Genomic DNA, 27,200 nt, shown 5'->3' on the forward strand with positions numbered 1-27,200 from the left:
GATGACATCAGAGTTCTGAATTTCTAAAGTCTCTCTGGGTGTAACCTCAGCTGCTATCATGCCCCACCTGTCCTTTGATTGATACTTTAGAGCTGGGCCCTGCCTCTCATTCCTCTGGGTCAATATACATTTAGAGGCCCAGTGAAAGCCTCGGTTACATTTTGGACATGGGCTTTTGGGTTTTCTCTCACCCTGTCTTCTCACTCTATCTCCATATCTACAATGAGCTCTCAAATGTCCAATTTTTCCGCACTGAAAACATCGACGAGTTTCTCTAGAATTCCTCTGCCAAGAAGGACCTTGTCTTTCCATGTTCATCATAGTCTGGGCATAATAAGCATTTGTGCCCACTGTGGCACAGCGTCTTATGATTTCCTCTAAAGGAGCATCTTTGTCTAGCCCCCATATAATTCTTTTGCAAACCTCATTGGCATTTTCCTTAGCCAAATGTTTAGTCATTATTTCTGTTGCTGCATTGTCTCCAAATGGCCTCAATTTTTTTGATGAAGCAAAATTGTCATGCCTTATGGGTTTGTTTGTTTTTTTAACCTTTATTCAGTTTCTTTTTTTCCACTGATTTTCTATTTCAGAGATTCAAACTGTCTTAGGAGAAATGAAAACAAACCATTAATTTTATTTAAAAGTACCTTTTGGGGCAATTAGGTGGCGTAGTGGATAGAGCACCAGCCCTGAAGTCAGGAGGATCTGAGTTCAAATCTGGTCTCAGACATTTAACACTTACTAGTTTTATGACCCTAGGCAAGTCACTTAACCCCAATTATCTCAGCAAAAAAACAAAAAAACAAACTTCTGCCCCGGGTTAATAAAAAGTAAATAAATAAAAAAAATTTTAAAGTCCTCCTTTTTTCACATAATAAGTTCTTTGCCAAATTAATTCTTCTCACATAGGAGTTATCTCTCCCCACCTTTTTTTTTTCTTTGTCTTGTTATTGAGGAATAAACCTTGTTATTTCAAACTGGCATTATTTTTATTCATTATATTTGCTTCATCATTTGTTAGTCTTATTAATCCCCCAAATTCTAGAGCTCAAGTATCCACATTTTGGATGAGTTAAAGTTAGAAATACTGTTGCATTATTCTTTTTCCAGGAATTCCAATACTTCTGAGCAATTTTCTTGTATGGCTATCTGAAATATACTATTCAGAGTTTTAGTTTTATAATTTCTTTTTGGAAGGCCAATGATTCTCAAATTCTCTCAATCTTCTTCTTCTTTTTTTTTGGCTGAGGCAATGGACTTGCCCAGGGTCACACAGCTAGGAAGTGTTAAGTGTCTGAGACCAGATTTGAACTCAGGTCCTCCTGACTTCTGGGATGATGCTCTATCCACTGTGTCACCTAGATGCCCCATCTCACTCTACCTTCAAGCTCAGTTTTTTTAGTTTATAGAGATCTCAAACATTCTTTCAAATTGTTCTTTTTACCTTGTTTTTATTTCTGCATTTTTTCTTCTATCAGCTACTTTGTTATATCATGATGTACTCTGCTTCATTAAAATTTTCTATATTCTACACTGTCAAGTTTGTCTTTTCAAATTCTTCAAGAGCTTGAATTTCCCATATTTTTAAATTCTTTTTTTTAGTTTCTCAGCCATTATCAGGGTTCTTGTTACAGTTCCTTTCGAGTTTCTGGAGGTCTAGTTATTGTTGCAATATTGTACCTTTTTTCTATCTCTCCTCAGATTTTGTTTTGTAATATTTATTTATTGTATTAAGAACCTTCTTTTATTTCTTCTTCTAAACTCAATCTCTTGGAATGTCATCAGCTTCCCCAGGTTTACATAGATTTTCTGTGCTGATACTCCCAGATCTATATAGTCAATCCCAGTCGTTCTCTGTCCTGTGTTGCTTATTGAATATTTCAAACTGGATACCTTGCTTGCATCTTAAAATCAACATGCCTAACACTGTACTTATTGTCTTTCTACCTAATATCTCCCTTCCTTCAAATATCCCTATTTCTGTCCAAAGAGTCATTATCTTTTCAGAGACTCCTTTCTCTTCTCTGGGTCACAGAGTATATATAATGGTTTACAAAATCATTACCTATTACCCATTTCATAGAGTTGGTTTGAAAATTGAAAAAGACAATGAATATTAAATGCTCTATAATTAAATGTGCTATAATTAGAGTTCCACTGCTAACGGTATATCTTTTCTCCTATTACATTTCACTTGGTTGTCTTCTTTTTTAACTGTGTTATATGACTTATTTTAATAGACTTACAATTAATAAAGATTAGAATTATTTTTATATTTTTTACAAAACAGAACTTTTACTTTCATAATTGTAGGTGTCTGAGTGTTTTCCATTTCCCTCCTTTTTATTAACATAAGTATAAATGTATTGCCCTAAGGGCCTAATACCAACTTAACCTCACAAATGATGTTTTTAGATAATTGAAAATGACCCTGTATTAAAATTTTAATTTCTTTCCTATATCTTACAGCCTTATTAAGTATATGATCTTTAGTGAGATATAGTTCATCAGCTCAATGATAAACACATCTTATGTGCAAATTGGCTGATTTCCTTTTGCTTATTGATAGCAAATCAAGAATAAAACTGGACATCATGGTTGACAGCATTGTTTGTCACTCTCATGGAGGATAACTAGAATATAATGGATTTTTCTGTTCCTAAACAGCACAATATGTTGTAACATTACAAAAAACTCCTAAATGGGATCTTAGAGTCATTCAAAAACATTTGTCCATACCCCATCCCATACCCAAAACACTAAACACCAAAACAATAAATAATACTTTCTTTCCTAGCTATTGATGGACATTTGGATAGACAACCATGGAGCACATCCATTAGTCCATACTGAATCTACATAAATTTTTTCATTTAAAAAAAAAATCCAAACTCTCATCAACAAACATGAACATTCCCAGATACTGAGAAAACAAAAGAGTTGTTTGTGAATGCATGAATTTGTTATATATGTTTTTTTGATTGCTTATTGAATTTATCACAGAAATAACAAAATTGCACTATTAACTTCTGAATTCTTTTTTTTCCATATATAATTTTTGTTTTATTGATGTCCATTTTTTCACTTCTGTCACTATTCTCTAAAAAAAAAAAAAGGTGATTGGGAAAACAAGAATAATACCAGGTTATATACCTGCTTTTGCCATCTCTGTAAAATCTTTATAATAACGATCCATACATATCTTATGCTTTCCTTACTTCCAGCTGGGAGAAAAGAAGAGAAAGAGGAAGACAAACAACAACAAATAAAAAAGGTTGGGAGAAAGAAGACAAAAAAATATCAGGAGGAATCACAATCAGGACTGTTTAGAAGAATATATTATAAACAAATTACATATTTTAAAAAGAATAGAAGTTCTACATAATAGATATAGTTTTATAGACAATCTTTTTATTTTACGGCGTATATAAAAATGCTCATTTTATTTGATTTTTGTTAAATGAAAAATAGTTTAAAAGAAAAAAGTTACTTGAATCAGATTTTTTTGCCTTATGTTTTGATGTTTCTTTTATTCATAGGAGAGTACTCAAATCTGTAATATATACATTTAAGAAATGGATTGGGACCAACTAGAATTGAATCCTAAAGTTATTACTGCTGTTAAGAAAGGTAATTTTAGATGCATCATTATTTATTTACTTATTTTTGCTGAGGCATTTGGGGTTAAGTGACTTGCCCAGGATCACACAGCTAGGAAGTATTAAGTGTCCCCTACGCCATCTAGTGACCCTGCATTAAAAGTATTTTTAAGGTATTTTTTAACAGTTGGTGTGAGAATGAGTTTGTATTCAAATTGTCTTTTTAAATTGCTACTTAAAATCTGCAAAAAAAAATTGTTCTGACAATTGTTTTTATTCATTTTGCTGTATTTGTGCTCCTCATTTCAGCCAAACTGAAATCAATAAAAGAAGTTTTGCACCTTTCTGGACCAGATTTGCAGAGACTGACAAAACTGTCCATCATTGATGTCCAGTATTTATTGAAAACAGTCTCATTAGCACTAAGGAATAATTGTGTTCTGACAGGTAACACCAGAATGAGAAAATTTTGCTTGGCATTTTTTTTTTGAGATAATAAATTGCATAAAAATTGATTATTACCAAATGGAACGGCCATTAACACAGAAGGTTTTGATCAAAGTTATACTGTCATAAATCAGGTTTCCTTCATATTTCAAAAATCTACATGATTATCATGTATCCAAGAAAAAGGATGTTGATGTCAATTCTGAGGCTTTTAGGTAGTAAAAGAGGTAGAATGCTGGACTTGGAATCAGTAAGAACTGAGTTCAAATCAAACCCAGGGCACTCACAGTTCTATGACCTGGCAAATCACTTACTTGCTGACTGCCTCAGTTTCTTTGGCTGTAAAATGGGGATGATAGCAACTACTTCCCAGGGTTGATTAGAGAATAAAAATAAATTAATAATTGTAAAGCATTTGCCAACCTTAATGCATGTTAGTTATTGTTGTTATTGTCATTTGCTTTTTTTAAAATTAAAATCATTTTTTAATAATAGCTTTTTATTTTCAAAATACATGAAAGATAACTTTTTTTAATTATACAATTAGCCTGTGTAGGAAATCCAAAATGCTGGCAGGCAAAAATATAGGGATTGAGAATTCAATGTAATGGTTCTTAGTCATCTCCCAGAGTTCTTTCACTGGGTATAGCTGGTTCAGTTCATTACTGCTCCATTGGAACTGATTTGGTTCATCTCATTGCTGAAGATGGCCAGGTCCATCAGAATTGATCATCATATAGTATTGTTGTTGAAGTATATAATGAGCTCCTGGCCCTGCTCATTTCACTCAGCACAAAGATAACTTTTCAACATTTACCCCTGAGAAATCTTGTGTTCCAAATTTTTCTCCCTCACCCCCTCCCTAAACAGCTAGTAATCTATGTTAGACATGTACAATTTTTCTATGCATATTTCCACATTTATCATGCTGCACACCCAAAAAAAATCAGATCAAAAAGGAAAAAAATGAGAAAGAAAAAAAAAACAAGGAAACAACAACAAAAAAAGTGAAAACATTATGGTATGATCCACATTCAATTCCTATAGTCCTCTTTCTGGATGCAGATGACTCTTTCCATCACAAGTCTATTGGAATTGGCCTGAATCACCTCACTGTTGGAAAGAGTCATGTCCATCATTGTTAATCATCACATAATCTTGTTGCTGTGTATAATGTTCTCTTGGTTCTATTCATTTCACTTAGTATCAATTCATTTAAATCTTTCCAGGCCTTTCTGAAATTATCTTGCTCATCATTTTTATAGAACAATAATATTCCATAATACATATATACCATAACTTATTCAGCCATTCCCCAACTAATGGGAATCCACTCTGTTTCCAGCTCCTTGCTATCACAAAAAAGGCTGCTACAAACATTTTTGCACATATGAGTCCTTTTCCCTTTTTTATGATCTCTTTTGGGATACAGATATTATAAATATCCAAGTCAACTATAAAGGACCTATGAAGGAAGATGTGATACACCTCCAGAGAAAAAATTGATAGACAGTAGTATACTATCTATGTGTTTGGTTTCTCACACACAGGTATGCATGCATGTAAATGTGTATATCTGTCAAATTGCAGCCATACATGCTTATTGGATACATGTACATAGATATGTGTGTTTATCTCTGTCAAATGCTAGCCTTCTCTGGTGGAGGAGGGGGACAGAGGAAGGGAAATAGTTTAGAACTTAATACGTAACCTAAAATAAGAATTAAATTTTTAAAAAAGACAAAATGGAATTTTGATTAAATTAAAAAGGTTTTGTACAAACAAAATCAATGCAGTCAAGATTAGAAGGGGAGCAGAAAACTGGGGGAAAAAATTTATATCCAAGTGTTCTGTTAAAGGTTTCAATTCTAAAATATATAGAGAATTGACTCAAATTTATAAGAATACAAGCCATTCTCCAATTGATAAATGGTCAAAGCATACGAACAGACAATTTTCACATGAAGAAATTAAAACCATTTCTAGGCATATGAAAAGGTGCTCTAAATTACTATTGATCAGAAAAATGCAAATCAAGACAACTCTGAAATACCATTATACACCTCTTAGATTGGCTAAGATGATAGGAAAAAATAATGACAAATGTTAGAGGGGATGTTGGGAAACTGGGACACTAATGACATTAATACATTCTTGGTATAATTGTGAATGGATCCAGCCATTCTGAAGATCAATTTGGAACTATGCTCAAAAAATTATCAAACTGTGCATACCCTTTGATCCAGCAGTGTTTCTACTGGGCCTATATCCCAAAGAGATCTCAAAGGAGGGAAAGGGACCCACATGTGCAAAAATTTTTGTGGCAGCCCTTTTCATAGTGGCAAGAAACTGGAAACTGAGTGGCTGCCCATCACTTGGAGAATGTTGAATACGTTATGGTATCTAAATGTTATGGATTATTGTTCTATTAGAAACGATCAGCAGGATGATTTTAGAGAGGCCTTGAGGGACTTATATAAAATGATATTAAGTGAAATGAGCAAAACCAGGAGATCATTGTACACGGCAACAACAAGATTATATGATGATCAATTCTAATGGCTGTGACTCTTTCCAATAGTGAGATGGTCGAGGCCATTTCCAATGAACTTGTGGTGAAGAGAGCTATCTACACCCAGAGAGAGGCCTGTGGGAACTGAGTGTGGAACACAATATAACATTCTCACTCTTTCTGTTGTTGTTTGCTTGTTCTTATTCATTTTCTTCTTGATGTGATTTTTCTTATGCAGTTTAATCGTATAAATGTTTACATATATTGGATTTATGTCCAATTGTCATTGTATGTCATTGGATTTGACACATATTTTATTATGTTTAACATATATTGGATTGCTTGCCATCTAGGGGAGGAGGGGAAAATTTGGAACACAAGGCTATTGCAAGGGTCAGTGTTGAAAAATTATCCATCCATATGTTTTGAAAATTAAAAGCTTTAATAAAAAAAAGAACACAAGCCATTCTCCAATTGATAAATGGTCAAAGGATATGAACAATTTTCAGATGAAGAAATTAAAACCAACAGTTTAATAGTATGCCAGTTTTTTGATATCTCTTCCAACATTTGTCATTTTCCCCTTCTGTTATTTTAGTCAATCTGGTAGGTATGAGATGATATCTAAAGCTTAAATTCTCTTTGCGTTTGAGATATGAAATCTTTTTTTTTTTGCCTTAACAAATTTTATTTGTATAAAACCATTTAAATTTGATGTAATGAAAATTATCCATTATACATCTCACAATGTTCTTTCTTCTTTATTCATAAATTCTTCTCTTTTCCTTAAGTTTGATAAATAACATATTTCATGTTCTTCTAATTTTCATCCCTGTGTATGTGTATCCTTTATATCCAGATCATGTATCCATTTGGACCTTATCTTGGTAAATGATGTAAGATATTGATCTATACTCAGTTTCTACTGGATTGCTTTCCAGTTTCCCCAACTTTTTTTTTTTTTAACCAAATAGTGAATTCTTATCTCAAAAAGCTTAAATATTTATACTTGTCAAATATAAGGATATTATAATCATTTGCTACTATATATTGTATATCTATTCTGTTCTACTGATCCACCTTTCTTTTTCTTGGCCAGTACAAAATAATTTTGATAATTGCTGGCTTGTAGTTTAAAATTTGGTACAGTTAAACCTTCTTCTTTCATATATTTTTCATTAATTCCTTTGATATTCTTTACTTTTTTTTCCCTGCCAAATGAATTTTTTCTTTTTCTAGCTCAATAAATTTTTTTTGGTAATTTAATTGGAATAGCATTGAATAAGTAGATTAGGTAAAATTGTCATTTTTATTATATTGGCTCTACCCGCCCATTAACAATTAATATTTCTCCAATTATTTAAATCTGACTTTACACAATCAATTTCTGTTTCCTTTTCCAAACTCTCCTGCAAAGGTCTCATTTCCTTTCCCCAATTTTCTTCCCTCATTTAAGATCCTTTTAAAATTCTTCCAAGAGAGTCTTTTGAGTTGAAGATCACTCGCATCCCTCTTTGAGGCTTCATCTAGAGGCATTTTGCCTGTAGTGTACTCAAGGTTTGAATTCTGTTCTTCCCTATCTCCATAGCAGTTATCTTTTGCTTTTTCTCATTTTTAAAGGTTGAGTTCTGCTCCTAGGACACAAAACAAATTGTCTCAAGCTTCCTCTACAGGGTAACAAAGGATTTCTGCTGTGCTGCGGCCAGTGCTGTAGGCTTCACCCCTGCACTTAGTGGGCCTGGCCAAATTCTGCCTGTTTACTGGGATTCACGGTTCACTATTTGCCCTTTATAGTTGCATTGGAAGTCTTATAGCTAGTTTGCTGATACACTCGTCTTTTGAACCAGGACAAAGAAGCCAAGCCTGCTATATTTTGGCTAAGAGCCTTCCACTAGACTCCCCTTGCAGGGACTCTCCTCCCTGAGTCTCCCAACATCTTAATTACATTGAGCTGTGTCTCTCCCCACCTCCCACCCAATTGAAACAAACTTTTCCTGAAGTCCTTCCAAGATATCTTCTGCTGTAAATTTGTTACACTCCAAATATTTGTGGATTCTGTTACTCCAAAATCTATTCAGAGGCTTGATCTAGTGTTGATCTGAGGGAAGCCAGGAATAGCTCAGGCAAAGTCCTATCTACTCTTCACCATCTCAATTGGGCCCTATTCTGACTTTATTAGTATAAAAAGTGTTTTATAGTTATGTTCATGTCATTCCTAGATTTGTCTTCACAGGTATATTCCCAGATATTTTATGCTGTGTACAGTTTTTTAAATGGGATAACTTTTTGCAGGGTTTTGTTGATGATTTATGTGAGTTTATTTTATATTCTGCTACTCTGCCAATATTATTTCAACTAGCTTTTTTTGCTGAAGTTCTGGGATTTTCCAAAGATATCATCTATGTCTTCTGCAAGAAGAGACAATTTTATTATCTCATTGCTCATTCTGATGACTTATTTCCTTTTCTTCTCTTATTGTTAACATTGCTAACATTTCTAGTACAAAATTGAATAATGTTGGTGATAATCAACATTCTTGTTTCACTCCTGATCTTACTGAGAAGGCAGAAGCTAGAAAACTTATCCCCATTCTGAATAATAATTTATTACCCTTACTTAAAAGTTTTAAGTAGATACATCATTTTCAGGAAAATTCCATTTATACCTATGCCTACAACTGTTTTTAACAGGAACAGGAATGAGTATTTAATTTTGTCAAAAGCTTTTTTTTTAATCTGTTGATGTAATCATATGATTTTGTTACTTTTATTATTGACATAATCAAATATATCAATAATTTTCCTTTATGTTAAACTATCCCTCTATTCCTGATATAAATTCTATTTGGTCACAATGTTTTTGTGATATATTGTTGCAGTCTTGTATTTTATTTAGGATTTTTGCAAACATCAGTGAAATTATTTTTCTGCAATTTTTTTTTTCTGTTTTTGCTTTTTCGGGTTTAGGTATCAGTATGTTTCATAAAAGGAATTTGGTAAAACTCCTTCTTTGTTTATTAGTCCAAATAATTTATTTAATATTAGAATTAGTTGATATTTCAATGTTTTGGTAGAATTTGTAAATTCATCTGGTCCTGATGTTTTTTTCTTAGGAAACTCATATGGCCTGTTCAATTGCTTTTTCTAAAATAGATTTATTTAGATATTTTATTTGCTTTTCTGTTAACATGGGCAGTTTGTATTTTTGTAAATATTCATTTCATTTAGGTTATTAAATTTTTGACATATAATTGGCAAAATAATTCATAATAATTCCTTTGATTCCATCTTCCTTCCTTTTCATTTTTAGCATTAGTGATTTGGTTTTCTCTCTTTTTTTAGTCATATTGACTAGTAACATCTATTTTATTGGTTTGTTTTTTTCATAAAGCCAACTGAGCTTTATTTATTAATTCAGTAGTTTTCTTACATTCAATTTAATTAATCTTTAATTTTTAGGTTTTTCAATATGATATTTAATTGAATTTTTAAAATTTGTTCTTTTTCTAGTTTTTAAAATTAAATAATCCAATTCCTTGGTCTGTTCTTTCTCTATTTTATTGATGTAAGTATTTAGAGATATCCATTTCCCCCCTAAGTGCTGCTTTAACTGTATCCTATAGATTTTAGTATGTTGCCTTATTATTATCATTCTCTTTAACAAAATTATTGTTTCTATGACATGTTCTTTAACCTACTCATTCTCTAATATTAGGTTATTCAAACACCACTTAATGTTTGATTTTTTAAAAAGGCTTAAAGCATTTATTGATGTATGAAGTTGTGTTTCAGGGATTATTTCATTCCATTACTTAATACGTTCATTCTTACTAAAGTGCAAAACAAAGTATAATTTAAAAGAAAAAATACGTCAATTTTTGACAATATAAATGAAAACCCACTTACTAAATCCTGAGAAAACAAGCAAACTTAGTAGGGAGCTGTAAACTGGAGGAGTTGTTAACTGATTCTTCTAGATACAGGGGTGAAAACCTTTTTTTTTTTTTTCTGCTAAGCCATTTTGATATTTCTTATTTTATTTTTAAAGTCCTTTTTAAGCTCTTCCATGAGCTCTTTTTGGTCTTGTTAACCATTTTATCTTTTTGTTTGAAGTAGAAATAGCTCTTTTGATTGACTATCTTTTGAACTTGAATCCAGATCTTCTTTGTCCCCACCTATGTTTAAGTTCTTTCTCTTGCTTGTATTTTTTTTTTTTTTTGCGGTTTTTCTTGGTTATTTTCACTTTTACTAAAAGCCAAAAAGAAATTTAAAAAAATAGATGTGTCAGAAAATTGTGTCTATTTATCAGGACAAACTAAGGTTCAGAGAGTTGATTCATAAATGCCTATATACAACTTTCATATTATGTTAAATTATGTTAAATATCAGACTCACTTTATAGGAATTTCTTTCCTACATTCAAAATATTAACATTTAAGTAAGGTTTAATTTAGCAAATATTTCCTGACATGGTGATGCAAGCCTGTTATCTCTGTTCTGAGCATGGCTGTCACTAGTGGATTGCTTGCCCACTAGAGGGCAGAGCAACAACATGACCAACTGTCTACACAGCTGTACACACTTAAGTCCGGCACTCATATAGTGAGCCCTTAAGAGCAGAGGGATACTTGGTTGCCTAAGGAGGGTCAAACCAGCTAGGTCAGAAATGGGGCAGTGAGAGTGTGCCTATGACTGTTGCATTTGTAGACTGGGCAGGATAGGAAGATCCTATCTCAACAATGACAAAATAAAACATACCAAAAAATCAATTCACATATTTTTGGTGCTACTATGTGCCAGATCTTCTGGTTACCATTGTTGGGAATACAAAAATGAATGAGACACATTCTCTATTCTTAAGAGATATATAGTCTATTTGAGAAAGAAGCTAAACATCAATAACTATGATACAAGATAATTGTGTACTTCTCTTGCTGCTTTTTCACATTCTGTCTTAGTTCAGAGGGGGAAAAAATCACTTCTGCTTCAAGGTAATCAAGAAGACCAATCAAGAAAAAAGCATGGGAGCCTTTTGTAGGATTGATAGGAATCAGAGAGGCAGCCCTGATGGGAAAGAACCTTTTTAGCACTTCATGAGGAAAGGAATGATATTAAATTCTGAAATTGTATACAGGCGTTGGGGACATATCTCTTAAAGTGATTCACTTCTGAATAGGAGACACTCTTCTTCATATGCAATGACAGCATTACTGTAGACCATGTATCATCAATCTGGATTCTTACTGTCACAAGATTGGTTTACGGTATGATAGAAAGTAAGGCATCCCTGCTACCTACTTCATATCTGCTGCTCCATTTCTCAATGAGGTCCCATAATAGTCCTAGTGAAATGACAAAGAGGGCATAGGTCTTAGGAGTTTGGCAGAGAGAATAGTTGCACCTTCTGAAATAGTGGGCCACCAAGAGGAGAATTGTGAATATGCGAAGTATGTGAGAGTGGTATAGATTAGTGATAGGCAGAAGAGAAAATAAGAAGTGACATGCCTTTTGTGTACAGAAAAGTTGAAAAACAGTGTGATGAGGAAAGAATCTAGATGTACAAACGAGGAGAAACTTTTGTAAAGTGGATTGTATTGTAGTCTTCTTTCATAGAATGAATAGAAGACCAAGGTTAGGTTCAAGTAGTCTCATCTTTCATATTCTAAAGCACTTAGCATGGTGCTTGACATCTCATAGGCATTATCTAAATGCTTATTCTTTTCTCTTCTTCCTAGACCACATGATTCCCCAGAGCATTCAGGATTTTGATATTAATGTTAATATCTTTTACATTTTCATAACCTGTTATGATTTTCAGAGTGCTTTTACATCTATTTGCTGAGAAGCAGACTGGTACAGTAAAAGGAGCAGCAGTCTTAAAGTCAAAAGACCCAAGTTCAAATTCTGTTTTTTGTACTAAACAAATCGCTTCCCTTTGCCTCAGTTTTTTCCCCTGTAAAATAGGAAAAATGATATTCCTACTATCTTTCTTGCTTTCTAAATGCTAAAGCACTAAATAATAATAGGTATTTTTATTATTTTTATTTGAAACTCTCATATTGTTATTCTTATTTCTCTCATTTGAAGCAGTTGAGGTATAAAGAGAATATTTACCCCCATTTCACTGATTGAGAAAGGCAAAGTGAAACTCTTCTAGTGTAAATCTACAAAGCCTCATAATTGTGTCAATTGAAGACTTGTCAAACTTGTCAAAAACCCACCCATCTATAGATGCAGATGATGATTCAGAATTAAAAATAGAATTAATCCCAAGGTATGGTTAGGTAGGATATGTATGACTAAATTAGTTCCTTTTCACCTAGGCCTTCTCATTATATGAGATGGAAATTTTAGGCCTATTCTGTCTCAAGGTTAGTTATTTAAATTCCAAGAAGGATATCAGCTTCTAATTGTGTTCTAACCAATTTAATGTCAAGCTGCGCACATAAGAAACTTTTTTGTGCTAGACAAAACATATCATTGCGTTTTTCCTCTGACTTTATTTAACATTTCATTTGTGCCTCTCTGATTCGTTTATGCATTTTTTGTATTGTTATTCGCTGTAAATGGGTTAAAAGCTCCCATCATTTAGCATAAGATAATAATGATTGGCTTTTAAATAACACTTTGTAATTCACTTTATGTTATGTAAATGAGTAAATATAGTCATTTAATCCCCATAATTTTGTGAGACAAACAGTATAAATATCTCTGCTAATGTGAGTCATGAAGAGTCAGACATAACTGAACAATAATGAACTAAGTATTAAAAAAAATTAGCCATCAGTAATCCTGACTAGCCTACTTTTCTCCTAGGAGTTATATTGGTAACCAGATAAACCAAATAAACTTCTGATATGACAAGTATCTATGATGACTTACCCAGAGAATACATTCTTTGTAAAACTTGAATGTTGATTTGTTGATTCTTAATGAAAACTGTTTGTTTTCAAACAAACTATTTGGTAGCAGTTCATTTCTTTCTTTTTTAAATCCTTAAGCACTTCAGATATATCAACAGAAAGAGGAATTTCCAGTACAGCATAAGAAACTCGGCTTTGGCTGCTCAATACTTAATAGACTTTTAAGAGGTGGTCTCCCCCTGGTGGGAATTTCAGAGCTTGTTGGACAGAGTTCTGCTGGGAAGACTCAGATTGGCCTTCAGCTCTCTCTCTCTGTGCAATATCCTTATGAGTATGGAGGACTAGAGTCAGGTAAGCACAAGACACTCATTTGATTATGTGTTTTCATATTTTTTTCTGTAGAGTTGGAGGCTTCTGAAATTGGCATATAAATAAATAATTTCTTTGAAATGAGCTCCCAAATAAAGTAGTGGAGGCCTCCCTTAAGATTTCCCCAAATGCTAAACTCAGGCATATAAACTTAGATCATAACCTATTTACATGAAAAACCTGTAGGTAGCTGGTGCATTATAATTACTATTATTTATACAAAATATAAAAAGACCATAGTAATACCAACCTATTAATGTATATAGTATTTATGGAAGAATGTCAACAGTATTACACAATAACAACAAGATTATTGTTGATCAATTGTGATAGCCTTTGTTCTTCTCAATAATGTGATAGATTTGGGATGGAAAATGCTAAGTCATATCCAGAGAGAGAGCTATGGAGACTAATTATGGATTGAAGCATAGGAATTTTTATCTTTTTCTTTGTTTTTTTTTTTCTGGTATTTTTTCCTTTTGGTCTGATTTTTTTTGCACAACATGACAAATTTGGAAATATATTTAAAAGGATTGCAGATATTTAATCTATATCAGATTGCTTGGAGGAAGAAAAATTTGTAAGACAAGGTTTTGCAAGGGTTAATATTGAAAAATTATCCATGCATATTTGAAAATAAAAAACTTTAATTTAATTTAAAAAAAAAACTGTTCCAAATTTTTCTCCCCACCCCCACCTCTACATGGCAACTAATCCAATATATAGAACACAAAGTTTTACAAAAATGAATGTTGAAAACTATCTTTGCAGGTATTTGGAAAAATAAAGTACTATTGAAAAAGGGGGGAAATTATTTTCTTCTTAATTATCAAACATTTTTCTTCCTCCAACCTCCTACCTTATCCCTAAAAAAAATAAAACAACAAACCTTCACTCATAATGTTCATAATTAAGCAAAACAAAGTCTCATATTAACCATGTTCAAAAATGTGTGTTTTACTCTACATATTTAGTTCATTACTTCTGTGTCAAAAAGTGGATTGATAGCATGCTTCATCATCAGTCCTCTGGAATAATTTTGATCATTATGTTGATCAGAATTTTTAAGTTTTTCAAAATTTTTTTGTTTTCTGATATTGTTGTTACATTGTAAATTTTATTTCTGAGTTCTGCTTACTTCACTCTGCATCAATTCATATAGGTCTTTCTAGGTTTCCCAGAAACTGTCTTTTTCATTTTTTACAGATTGATAATTTCTGATTATACTCATATTCATAACATAATTTGTTCAATCATTCTCCAGTTGATTCCTTTAGTTTCCATTTCTTTGCCACCACAAAAAAAGAGAAGCTATAAATATTTTTTTAACCTACTGGATCTTTTCTTCTTTCTTTGATTTCTCTGAGGTATAAACCTAGTTGTGGTATTTCTGGGTTGAAGGGTATGCACAGTTTAGTACTCTGGTTGGAATGTTTTCTAGGATAGTTGTGCCAAACTACCAGCAATGCATTAGTGTGCCCATTTTCCTAATGGCCTTGCAACATTTGTCATTTTTCTTGTCAATTTTGCCAGTCTGATGGACATGAGGGAATACCTAAAGGTTACCTTAATTTGTATTTCTTAAATTATTAGAGATTTGTAGAATTGTTTTATGTTTGTTGATAGCTTAGAGTTCTTCCTTTGAAAACTATCAGTTCGGCGAGACTTACATGAACTGATGCTAAGTGAAATGAGCAGAACCAGGAGATCATTATATACCTCAACAATGATACTGTTTGAGGATGTATTCTGATGGAAGTGGATCTCTTCGATAAAGAGAGCTAATTCAGTTTCAATTGATCAAAGATGGGCAGAAGCAGTTACACCCAAAAAAAGAACACTGGGAGATGAATATAAACTCTTGCATTTTTATTTTTCTTCCCGGATTATTTATACCTTCTGAATTCAATTCTCCCTGTGCAAAAAGAAAACTGTTCGGTTCTGTACATATATATTGCATCTAGGATATACTGTAACCTATTCAACATGTAAAGGATTGCTTGCCATCTGGGGGAGGGGGTGGAGGAAAGGAGGGGAAAAATCGGAACAGAAGTGAATGCAAGGGATAATGTTGTAAAAAATTACCCTGGCATGAGTTCTATTAATAAAAAGTTATTAAAAAAAAAAGAAAAAAACTATATCACTAAAAATCGACAGATAATAGACAATTTCTAATTAAATTTTCTTAAAATAAAAAAAGAAAAGAAAAGAAAACTATCAGTTCATGTCTTTTGACTACTTATGTTGATGAATGGTTCTCAATTTTATAAATTTGAATCTTTTCTTGGACATGAGAGAAGGAATATGTTTTTAGTAGAAACTTGAGAAATTATATGCTACTTATTTATGACTTTTCTTTGCAGAGTCTAACTTGAAGTACCTGCAAAATTCATTTCTTAAAAGCTCCATTATTTGTCATCTTTGTTGATAATTTTTTGGCATCATCTATACAAAAAAATTAATTCATCTTTTCCTAACCCCCCAACTTTGTCCCTTTTGTCAGCTTACTTATTTCTGTTGCCAGGATAATCATCTTCCCATTTATGTAAAGCTCAAAAGTGGAGTCATCTTTTGCTCTTCTATTCTGTCACCCCACTATGTTATTCTAGTCAGTTGCCAACCCCTGTCAATTCTACTTCCACAGTAACTCTCATACCCTTTCCCTTTTCTGCATTTATATTATCATCAACCCATTTCAAGTCCTGATATTTTCCCCCTAGACTAGTGGTGTCAAACTCAAATAGAAGCAGATTTCTGCTGGCCAATATTGACTTAGAAAACCTCAAATTAACATCTACATTATATATTTTTTTATTTTGTTAACCCTTTCTCAGTTACATTTTAATGTGTTTTGTGGCAATATGCTGCCCCGTGAGTTTGATACGTCTGCCCCAAAGTGTTGTAATGGTTTCCTCACTGATGTACCTGTCTTTGATCTTTCATCTAACCCATTTTTCACACAGCTGCTAAAAATAATCTTCCTAATATGCAGATCTGACTATGTCACTCCTTTCTGATATACGTCAGTAGATTCCTGTTAGCATTAAGTTCAAATATAAGCTCTGTAGAATGGCATTCAGAATCTTCAATACCATCTCTATTCTACCTTTCCAATCATATTTCTCTTTCATACATACTTTGTTCTTGCCAGATTAGATAATTAACTCTTTCTTGATCTTACTTTTCTCTTTTGTATTTCATATATTCACATAGATTATCCCACTTGCAAGAAACATACTTCTTTCACATCTCCATTTATCAAAATCCACTTGTTTAATAGTATTTTCACTTTTTGTTTGTTTTCTTTCTTGTGGTTTTTCCCCCCTTTTGGTCTGATTTTTCTTGCACAACGTAACAAATATGGAAATATTGTTAAAAGGATTGTACATATATAATCTATATCAAATTGCTTGCTGTCTTGGGAAGAGGGGAAAGTAAGAAAGGGAGTAAGAAAGGTTTAGAACACCAAGTCTTACAAAAATGAATGTTGAAAACTATCTGTACATGTATTAGGAAAAATAAAATACTATTAGAAAATGAAAGAATTCCCCCTCCCCTCCAAAAAAAGAAATTCACTTGTTAAAGGCCAAGCTCAATTAATATCTCTTCCATGAAGCCTTTCCTGATATTCCCACACTAAGTGATCTTGTGAGATTAGAGATTAGATTAGAGATTAGAGATTAATGGTAATATGAAAGAAGAGAAAAATAGTGCTTTCTTCCTGTTGGGGGAGATTGTTAAGAATTTGAATGGATTTGGTCTAGCAATTTGGCATGTAATCCTAGTTTCAAGTCTATACATGTTCTTTCAGAGCATATATAGAAATATTGAGAATTCTTCTTTGCTTTTTAGTGTTCCCCTAGCACAGATGATGGAACAATTGAAAGGAATAGAGAGAGCTGAAGGGAATCTTAGCAATCATATAAATCAGTGGTTTCTAAACTTTGTGTAGCACTATCCCCTTTATTGAATAAAAATGGCTACACCACTCTCCCTTTTATTTTTTAAATCCATGCAAATAATTTTCTTAACTCATATTGTATTCAAACAAAAGTAAACATTTATTACCATTTTGAAACACATAAATATACAATAAAAGTTATATAATATGCTTCAATATTTTTGTGGTTTTCACATAACAACATAATATGATTGTGGATGAGGCAGAGTCATCTATAAAATGAGCTGGAGAAAGAAATGGCAAACCACTCCAGTGCCAAGAGAATCCCAAAAGTGGTCACAAAAAGTCAGACATGAATTGAAATGATTAAACAACAAAAATTATATGTATTTGTGATCTCTCTCTCTCACTGCCTCTCTATATATCTACATCTATATTCATATCTCTATGTGTGGATGTATGTTTTTGGAGAGAGAAGGGCAGATGACGGGGAGGTAATATGTTTTAAAATGTCTAATAATTTTGGTCATTTCTTCCAATTTTTCCTCCAAGAGGATTTTATATGCCTGCTCCTCAAGGAAACAAGAAAACCCTGATCTAAGTCAATTCCCTTCTTACAGATGATAGGGAATTATGTGAGGGACAGGGAAGAGAAGTGATGTTCCATATTGAATAAAAATCACTTCTTTCTGGGCTTCTTTTTCTGTTCCCACTCCTGCTGGAAAGCAGTTCTTCCTCTTCTGCCCTCTCTATGAAGACTTTTCCCACACTTCTTTCCTACAACCTTCTTTCTCCATAATCTAACATCTCTTTAATTCTCATGGACTTATGTTCACAGAATCTCAAATTTGGAAGAAAACTAAGTAATCACCTTATCTGATCCACACTTGGATAGGAATCCTTCCTGCACCATCCTTCACATGGAGTCAGTTCATCTTCCCTTTAAAGACCACTAATGAAGGGAAAGTCATTCCCTTAGGAGCAACCAAAGCTGTCCTTTTTACTCTTGGGGTGGGGAAGGGAAGAGAATGGAATAAGTATTTATATAGTGTCTACTATGTGCCAGGCACTTTACAAATATCATTAATTTGTTGTGAGGATGATCATTGATCCTCACAGCAATCCTGGAAGTACTGTTATTATTGTCTCTTTTTCCCCCACTTTAAAAATTTTATTTATTTGTTTGTTTTGAGTATGCATTGCTTTGTGAATCATGTTGAGAAAGAAAAATCAGAACAAGGAAAAAGCATGGGAGAGGGAAAAAAAAGTGAATATAGCATGTATTGATATATATTCAATCTCCATAATTCTTTTTCTGGATTCAGATGGCATTTTCTATCCAAAATCTATTAGAATTGGCTTGGATATTATTCTCTTTTAAACAATTGAATAAACTGAGGCAAATGGAGGTTAAGTGACTAGTCTAGAGTCACACACACAGACAAGATTTGAACTCAAGTCTTCCCAACTCTGGGCCCAGTGCTGTATTATTTTGCCATCCTTTGCTGCCTCACTTTTGGGCAGCCATGTGAAAATTTTTCCTTACTTTGATTCTAAATGTGACTGGATATAACTAGGGGGTGGAGTAAAGCTAGTCAGGGACATACTCTCAGCTGTAGAGGAGGGAGAAGACACTTGTGGAGATTCTCTTCCATCCTCTTCACTTCTACCCCTAAAGACCAAGAATAAAGACTGAGGACTTTTGCTTATCCTGACTCCGGCAGATTCTGGGGTATCCTGGGTGCCAGTGCTGTCGTTACAGTTTTCTACTTTCCTTCAAATTTTGTTCTGCATTAGTTCTGTTTGTGCAAAATCTTTTTAATTTAATATAATCAAAAATTATCCATTTTACTTCCTGTAATCTTCTCTATCTCTTGTTTGGTCATAATTTTTTCCCTTATCTATAGATCTGACAAGTAATCTCTTCCATGTTCTAATTTGATTATGGTATCACCCTTTATTTCTAAATCATATACCCATTTTGACTTTATCCTGGTCTCCAGTGTAAAGTGTTGGTCTGTACCCATTTTTGCCTAAGTGCTTTCTAGTTTTCCCAGCAGTTTTTGTAAGGTTAATATCTGACATTACTATCCCAAAGTTTGGATCTCTGTGTTTATCAAGCACAAGTATGTGTACCTAATCTGTTCCATTGATCTCCCACTTTATTTCTTAGTACCACATTATTTTGATGATTATAACTTTGTAATAGAATTTGAGATTTGGTACACACCTAAGCCTTTATATTTTCCTTTATATTTTTTCCCCATTAATTCCTTTAATATTTTTGACTTTATGTTCTTCCAGATGAATTTTGTTATTTTTCCTCTTAGCTCCATATAATAATTTATTGATAGTCTGATGGTATGCCACTGGGAAAAAATTCATTTATTTAGGTAGATTGTCATTTTTATTATATCGATTCAGTCTCCTTATGAGCAATGAACATTTTTTTCAATTGTATAGATATGACTTTATGTGAAAAGTGTTTTTGTAATTGTATTCATATGGCTCTTGGTAGATAGACTTGCAAGTATTTATTGTTGTCTGCATTTGTTTTAAATGGAATTTCTCTTCTCTCTTGCTGCTGGACTTCACTGGTAACATACAGAAATTCTAACAATTTGCAGGAGGTTTTTTTAAGGCCTACAACTTTGCTGAAATTGTTCATTATTTTAAGTATTTTTAATTGATTGTCTATGATTCTTCATTATGTTATTTACAGAGAATGATAGCTTTGTTTCCTTATTCTAATACCTTCAATTTTTTTTCTTTTCTTATTGATAAAGCTAAATTTTCTTGTACAATATTGAATAATAGTAGGTCATTATGGGCATGCTTGATTTACACAAATTATTGAAAAGGCTTCCCCATTACATATCATGTTCACTGTTGGTTTTAAGTAAATATTATTTATCATTTTCAGGAAAGCTCCATTTATTCCTATATTTTGTGTTATTTTTAATAGAATTGAATGTTGGGTTTTAGCAAACATTTTTTCTAAACTTGAGATAATTATATGATTTTTGTTGGTTTTATTATCAATATGGTCAATTATGTGATAGTTTTCCTAATATTCAACCAGCCCTGCATTCTTGATGCAAATCCCACCTCATTGTAGTAGTAGTAAATGATCTTTGTGATATATTGCTGATATATTACATCTTTGCTAGTAAAAATTTTTGCATCAATATTCCTTAGGAATCATTGGTCTGTAGTTTTCTTTCTCTGCTTTTGTTCTTCCTGGTTAGGTATTGGTAGAATATTTGTGTCATGAATTTGATAGGATTCCTTCTTTGGTTACTTTTCCAAATACTTTATATAGTATTGGAATTATATGTTCTTTAAATGTTCAGTAGAAATCACTTGTGAATCCATTGGTTACTGTTGATTTTTCTTAAGAGTTCATGGATGGCTTATTCAATTTCTTTTTCCTAAAATAGTTATTTAATTATTCTTTTGTTAATCTGGGCATTTTACATTTTGTAAATATTCATCTACTTCACTTAAATTGTTAGACTTATTGGCATGTAATTGGACAAAATAGCTCCTAATAATTGCTTTAATTTTACCTTCATTGATGGTGAATGTATCCTTTTCATTTTTGATATTGGTAATTCAGTTTTTCTCTTTTTAAAAATCAAATTAACCAATGATTTATTTTATGGTTTTGCTTGGTATTTTTTCCTAAAAAACCAACTGATAGTTTTATTAATTCAGTAGTTCTCTTGACTTTCAATTTTATTGATCCAGTTTGGTGTCGGGTATTTAATTGGGGTTTTAAAATTTATTCTTTTCTAGTTTTTTTTTCCCCTTTAGTTGCATACTCACTTAATTGACCTATTCTTTCTCTGTTTTATTTATTGTTTTATTTTTATTTCATTTAAAGATATGAACTTTGGGGCAGGTAGGTGATGCAGTGGTTAGAGCACCAACCCTGAAGTCAGGAGCTACTTCCTAGCTGTGCGACCTTGGGCAAGTCACTTAACCCTAATTGCTTCAGGGGGGAAAAAGATATGAACTTTTCCCTAAGCATTACTTATGCTGTATCCCATAAATTTTGTTATTTTTAAAAATTGCTGTCATTCTCTTTAATATAATTGTTTCTGTTATTTTTTTTCTTTGACTCACTTATTCTTTATGATTACAGGTTTTAGTTTTAAACGGATTTTAATCTATGTTTCCATGGCCTTTTATTAGCTATAATTTTTATTGCATTATGACTTTTCTTCATTTTATTCCATAATAAAAGGTCAGTAGATGACATATAATGTTAAGAAAAAGGTATATCCCATATTGGATTGCTTGTCATCTAGGAGAGGGGATGGGGAAAAGGAGGAGAAAAATCTGAAACATGAAGCTATGTAAGGGTCAGTGTTGAAAAATTATCCATGCATAAGTTTTGAAAATTAAAAAAAAATTTAAATAAAATAAATTTTTGTAGAATTCACTTGTTAAAAAAAAGAAAAGAAAAGAAAAAGGTGTTTCTTTTGTTCCCATTCAGTTTTCTCCAGAGGTTTGTCCTATCTAACTTTTAAAATATTCTATTATTTCCTTAATTTTCTTCTTTTTTTTTTTTTTGGTCAGTTTTTTTTTTTTTTTAATCTAGTTCTGAGGGAGAAAGTTGAAATCTCCCACTAGTATAATTTTACTGTCTATTTTCTCCTGTAATTCATTTACCTTTGTTTTAAAAAGAGTTTAGATACTATAATCTCATTCTATTTCTCCCTTCCCCTTTCTCCCAGAACATCCTTTTTTCTTAGGCCCCCCCCCCTTTTTTTTAATATCAACCCCATCATAATTAACTCATACCTATGCCATCTCATCTGTCTATGTAGACTCCTTCTAACTGTCCTAATAATGATAAAGTTCTTAGGAGTTATAAGTATCATCTTCCCATTAGGAATGTATACTGTTTAACCTTTTTGAATCCTTTATGATTTCTCTTTTCCTGTTTATCTTTTTATGCTTCTTTTGGGTCTTGTATTCTGCTGTCTTCGAGACAGAACTGTTTTTCATTGTAATACCTTTCCATCATCCTACCCCACTGAGATATTTTTTATTTTGAATTTTGTCGTCTCATATATTAACTACTTCACCACTTTGAGTGATATTATGCCATTTTTGTCTTTGTGAAAATCAGTCACAAAATCATTGAAGAGCATAGGGCTAAGGACAAAATGCTGGAGCCTTCCACTAGAGACCTCTTACCAAATGTACATCAAGTTGTTAATGACTGCTCAGTTGTTCTAACTCTCTATCTATTACTACTACAGCTAATAATAATAATTCACATTTACCTAGTGCTCTAAATAGAAAAAATTTGTTTTTAAAAAAACCTCTGACACGTAGTGGTAAATGTTATGATCCCCTTTTGGAGATTGCATCTCAGAAAATTTAAATGATTCGGTCATTACCACAGAGCTAATAAATGTCAGAGCCTTGTTTGGCTTATTCTACTTTAACACTTTTTCTAATATACCACACCACTCTGGAATTAATTTTTTTCTAATTAATAAGAATTTGTTTTCTCTCCCTCGTATCTCTCCTTTCTACTAGGAGAAAAGAAAAACCCTTGCAAAACAAGTTTCCGTAGTTGGCCTGTCGGAAAATTTTTACTACACCAACTCAAAAAAAAATTAGCTAGAGATAGGATTGACTTCAGGTCTCTTCTATCTGGCCTCCTGAAACTCCCAGCATTCAGCCACATTTTCAAAAGAAACAAATTTATTCCACGTATTCTGTCTCTGTATTAGCTCATTGTTCTTTTTTATGGGTTGGAAATTAACCAAGAAAATAGGACACATTGTCTCTGGGTTGTCTTGGTGCCATTTTGAGAAAGAGTCATTTTATAGTGCTTGTTAATTTGCTGAACTGTTTTGTTTTCTATCTTTGTCTAAATTTGATAGAAAAAGCCAGTTTAATTTAGTCTTTTCCATCAAATTCATAATGTTCTCTTTTTAAAAAGCCAATAATAGTTCTGTTAACCTTTTTGATATGTGTTCCCTTTTATCCACCCCCCAATAGGCTGATGTTGGTTTTCTGAAGATAGGGATTTTATCATTTTATTATTTAAAAAATATATATTTTATCCTCAATACCTGGCCTACTTCCTGGCACATAAACATAGCAGGTACTATTAAATTTTGCTTAATTGCATTAGACATATCATTCTGTTTCAGCAAAATTTAACGTTTACAATGTTTGGGTCATTTCTTTCTTTAATATTGGGCACAAGTGATGACTTTGGGAAAAGAGATAAAAAAGAGCAGACTTCTTTGGCTAATAGAATGTAATCCATTTCCTTTAGCTAAGCATTATTTCAGCACTATCAACCAATATCATATTTTGGGTAGCATATATTAGTTGAAAGAGCACTCATCTAGGAATAAGATTAGATTAAAGAGTTGCAAATCTCTTTAGTCCAAAATGTAAATCTCATTGTACAGATGAGATCATTGAGGTCCACAGAAATTCAATGACTGACCTTGGCTATACAGGTCATGAGGAAGAATTTGTATTGATGCTAAGTCTTCTGAGTCCAAAACCAGTGCTCTTTCTGCTACTTCATGCCACACAAGTTAGAGGACTGGAGATCAAATCCAGGCTGACAAAATAGCTGGCTATGGGATTGTGGGCAACCTTACCGAGCTTGCCTTGCTTCTGTCACAGGTCCACAAAATAATGTCACTTTAAGGCCATCGAGAGCTACACAAATGTCAGCTATTTGGGGAGAGGCTTTTCCTATGATTTTATTGTTATTAAGGAATTCCAGGTGAAGAAATCACCTCTATCACTATAGATTGGTGCTTACCCTGTTACTTAAAATCTTAGAATGTTGCCTATGTTTTGAGAGGATGATGTTTTGTGCAAGTCAGCCATCCCATATATACATCAGAGGTAAAACTTGAACCCAGACTATCCTGACTCAAAGACCAGTTCTCTTTCCATTGTGCCACATTGGCTCCTTGTGAGTCATGATTATGATCAAATTTTACTATGTGAAGTTTTTATTTTATCCTGTAGATTATTGAGGTAAGTCATATGCATAGTCAGATCACACATTACAGAGATAACCATATTCTGAGCTAGGCTTGATTAAGGCTTTGGACTCTGGTTTGGAATGATGTACATTTTGCTAAAAAGAGATTTATTTAATACTATTTAACAACAGGAAGGATCTTTAGCAAAGATAAAGTTTTGGTTCATTTGGGCACAGCTCCCCTAACCCTTATACAGAAGACCAGGTATATTGATTCAGGGACTCTAACTTGCCCATCCTGATGTGCTGGACTCTTTTTTGCTTTAGGCAATCAAGAAGCTATGTCAACATTTCAAGCCTTCATCTGGTCCAGTTAAATCTTAAGAATAGTTTTAGTGTCTTTTTAGGGGAAAACTAACTTAGCCAACATAATAAGAATATTAGCAGATGTTGCAAAACTATACTAACCTATATAGAGTATATTTTGAATGTGCTCCATCTTGTCTTGATGGAGAAAGCTCTTTGATGGAGATCCTTCTACTGCTTAAATGACTTTAGTGGTATCTACTAAATAAGCTATAGAAAGTAGCATTTTGGCTGAGTCTTGAAGTTAGCCAGGAATACTAAGAGACTGAGATAAGGAGGGAGAGAATTCCTGGCATGGTGAAGAATATTCCAGTGGAAGGCATAAACATGAAAATGTATTTTCATTTACAGCAGGGCTTCTTAATTTTTTTCATTTGCAATCCCTTTTCACCCAAGAAATTTTTATGCAGCCCTGGGTATACAAATAAAACATTTACTGATAAAAAAAATCATAAAGAAATTTATTTTAAAACAATTCTTTGATATACACATAATTTTATCATTATTAAAAATGAAAGCAAGTTTGCATACTAATGAGATGGGATGTACTTGTTTATTTTTACTTAAAGAATTTTTAAGTCCTGGTAGAATATTTGATATCTTTAACTGTTGCCAAATTTTTCATGAACCCCACATTCAGTTATACAACCCTTTATGGGGTCATAACCCACAGTTTAAGAAACTTTGATGTAGAGAATAGCAAATAAGCAAGTATTACTAAATTGTAAAATACATAGAAGGAAGTAATATGTTAGAAGACTACAAAATCAGGAAGGAGACATGTTATGAAGAACTTTAAATGACAGAGGAATTAATATTTAATCTTGGAAATAATAAGGAGCCACTGGAGTTTGTTGCGTACATTAAGAAAATCACTTTGTTTTTTGTATCAGGACTTTCTCAATTTTTTTCCCACTCACCATCCCTTTTCACCCAAGAAATTTTTGTAACCCTAGGTATATAGGTATGTAAAATAAGTAGGCAAATCAAACATTGATTAGTTAATAAATCAACTTTTTTCATCACCCCCACATTTAGTTACCTGATCCCATATGAGATTGTAACCCCCAGTTTAAGAAGCTTTGGACAATATAAAGAATGGATTGGAATTAGGATAACGTTGGGGAGACCAAATAGAAGACTATTTCAATAGTCCAGGTAAGAAATGTTGTGGAGATAGAAATGACATTATTTGGCAATAGACTGGAATAAAAATGATGACTCAGAAATGACATCAAAGTTGTAAGGCCTGGTAACTGGAAGGATGGTAGTGCCCTCCATAAAAGGGATAATAATAACAGAAAATTACTAGTAACAATAGGGAAACTTGAAAAGGGATGAGTTTGAGGGGAGAACAATGGTTTCTGTTTTGTACATTGTTTGAGATGCCTACAGATCATTTAGTTGGAATATATAGTAGACAATTGGGTATGTAAAAGATGTAACAAGTGAAAGATGAAGTAACTGATCAAACAAAGGTTCAAGCTTCTGAGCATATCATTTAATTAAGTAATGAATGATAATTGCCCAAGAAATAAGGAACAGTCACTTCCTTCACTTTGGCACTCAGGAAAGAGTCTAGGGCTAAATATATAGATTTGGTAGTTTTCTATATAGAAATGATAATTGAACCCAGGGGAGCTTATTGAGATCATTAAGGGAGGTAGTGTAAAAGGCGATAAAAGAGCTTTAGGGAACATCTACAGTGGGTAGGTGGGACATGGAATCCAGTAGAAGTTACTAAAGTAGAAGTGGTCAGAATAGGTAGGAAGACAACCAAGAGAGCATTATATCAGGAAAATCCAGAGAGGAGAAATTATCCAGGAGCAAGTCATTTTTAACAGCTCCAGCTGCTACAAGAAATATCAAGATGAATGAGGATTAAGAAAAGGTTATCACATTTGGCATTTAACAGATCACTTTGGAGAAAGCTATTTTAATTGAATGATGAGATCAGAAGCCAGATTGCAGAGGATTTAAAAGAGAATGACAGAAAAGAAAATGGAAACAAATTGTAGAGAGCTTTTCCAAGAAATTTAGGTGAGAAGGGAAGGAGAGCTAAGAACATAATAGTACATGTTTAATCTATATCAAGAGCTATTTAACATGTAAAGGACTGCTTGCCATCTGGGGGAGAGGGTGGAGAGAGAGAGGGGGGGAAAAAT

General features: G+C 32.8%; 1 protein-coding gene across 1 annotated transcript in view; it reads left to right on the forward strand.

Moving 5' to 3' along the window:
* XRCC3 (X-ray repair cross complementing 3) overlaps nucleotides 1-27,200 on the forward strand; it is a 49,902-nt gene that overhangs the window by 6,383 nt on the left and 16,319 nt on the right. The window contains exons 3-5 of the mRNA XM_051978294.1: nucleotides 3,540-3,630; nucleotides 3,909-4,046; nucleotides 13,559-13,771. Of these exons, the coding sequence (XP_051834254.1) occupies nucleotides 3,576-3,630; nucleotides 3,909-4,046; nucleotides 13,559-13,771 (406 nt within the window). The 5' untranslated portion in view covers nucleotides 3,540-3,575. The remainder of the gene's footprint in view (nucleotides 1-3,539; nucleotides 3,631-3,908; nucleotides 4,047-13,558; nucleotides 13,772-27,200) is intronic.

Source organism: Antechinus flavipes, chromosome 2, assembly GCF_016432865.1.
Source record: "Antechinus flavipes isolate AdamAnt ecotype Samford, QLD, Australia chromosome 2, AdamAnt_v2, whole genome shotgun sequence".
Lineage (NCBI taxonomy): Eukaryota > Metazoa > Chordata > Mammalia > Dasyuromorphia > Dasyuridae > Antechinus > Antechinus flavipes.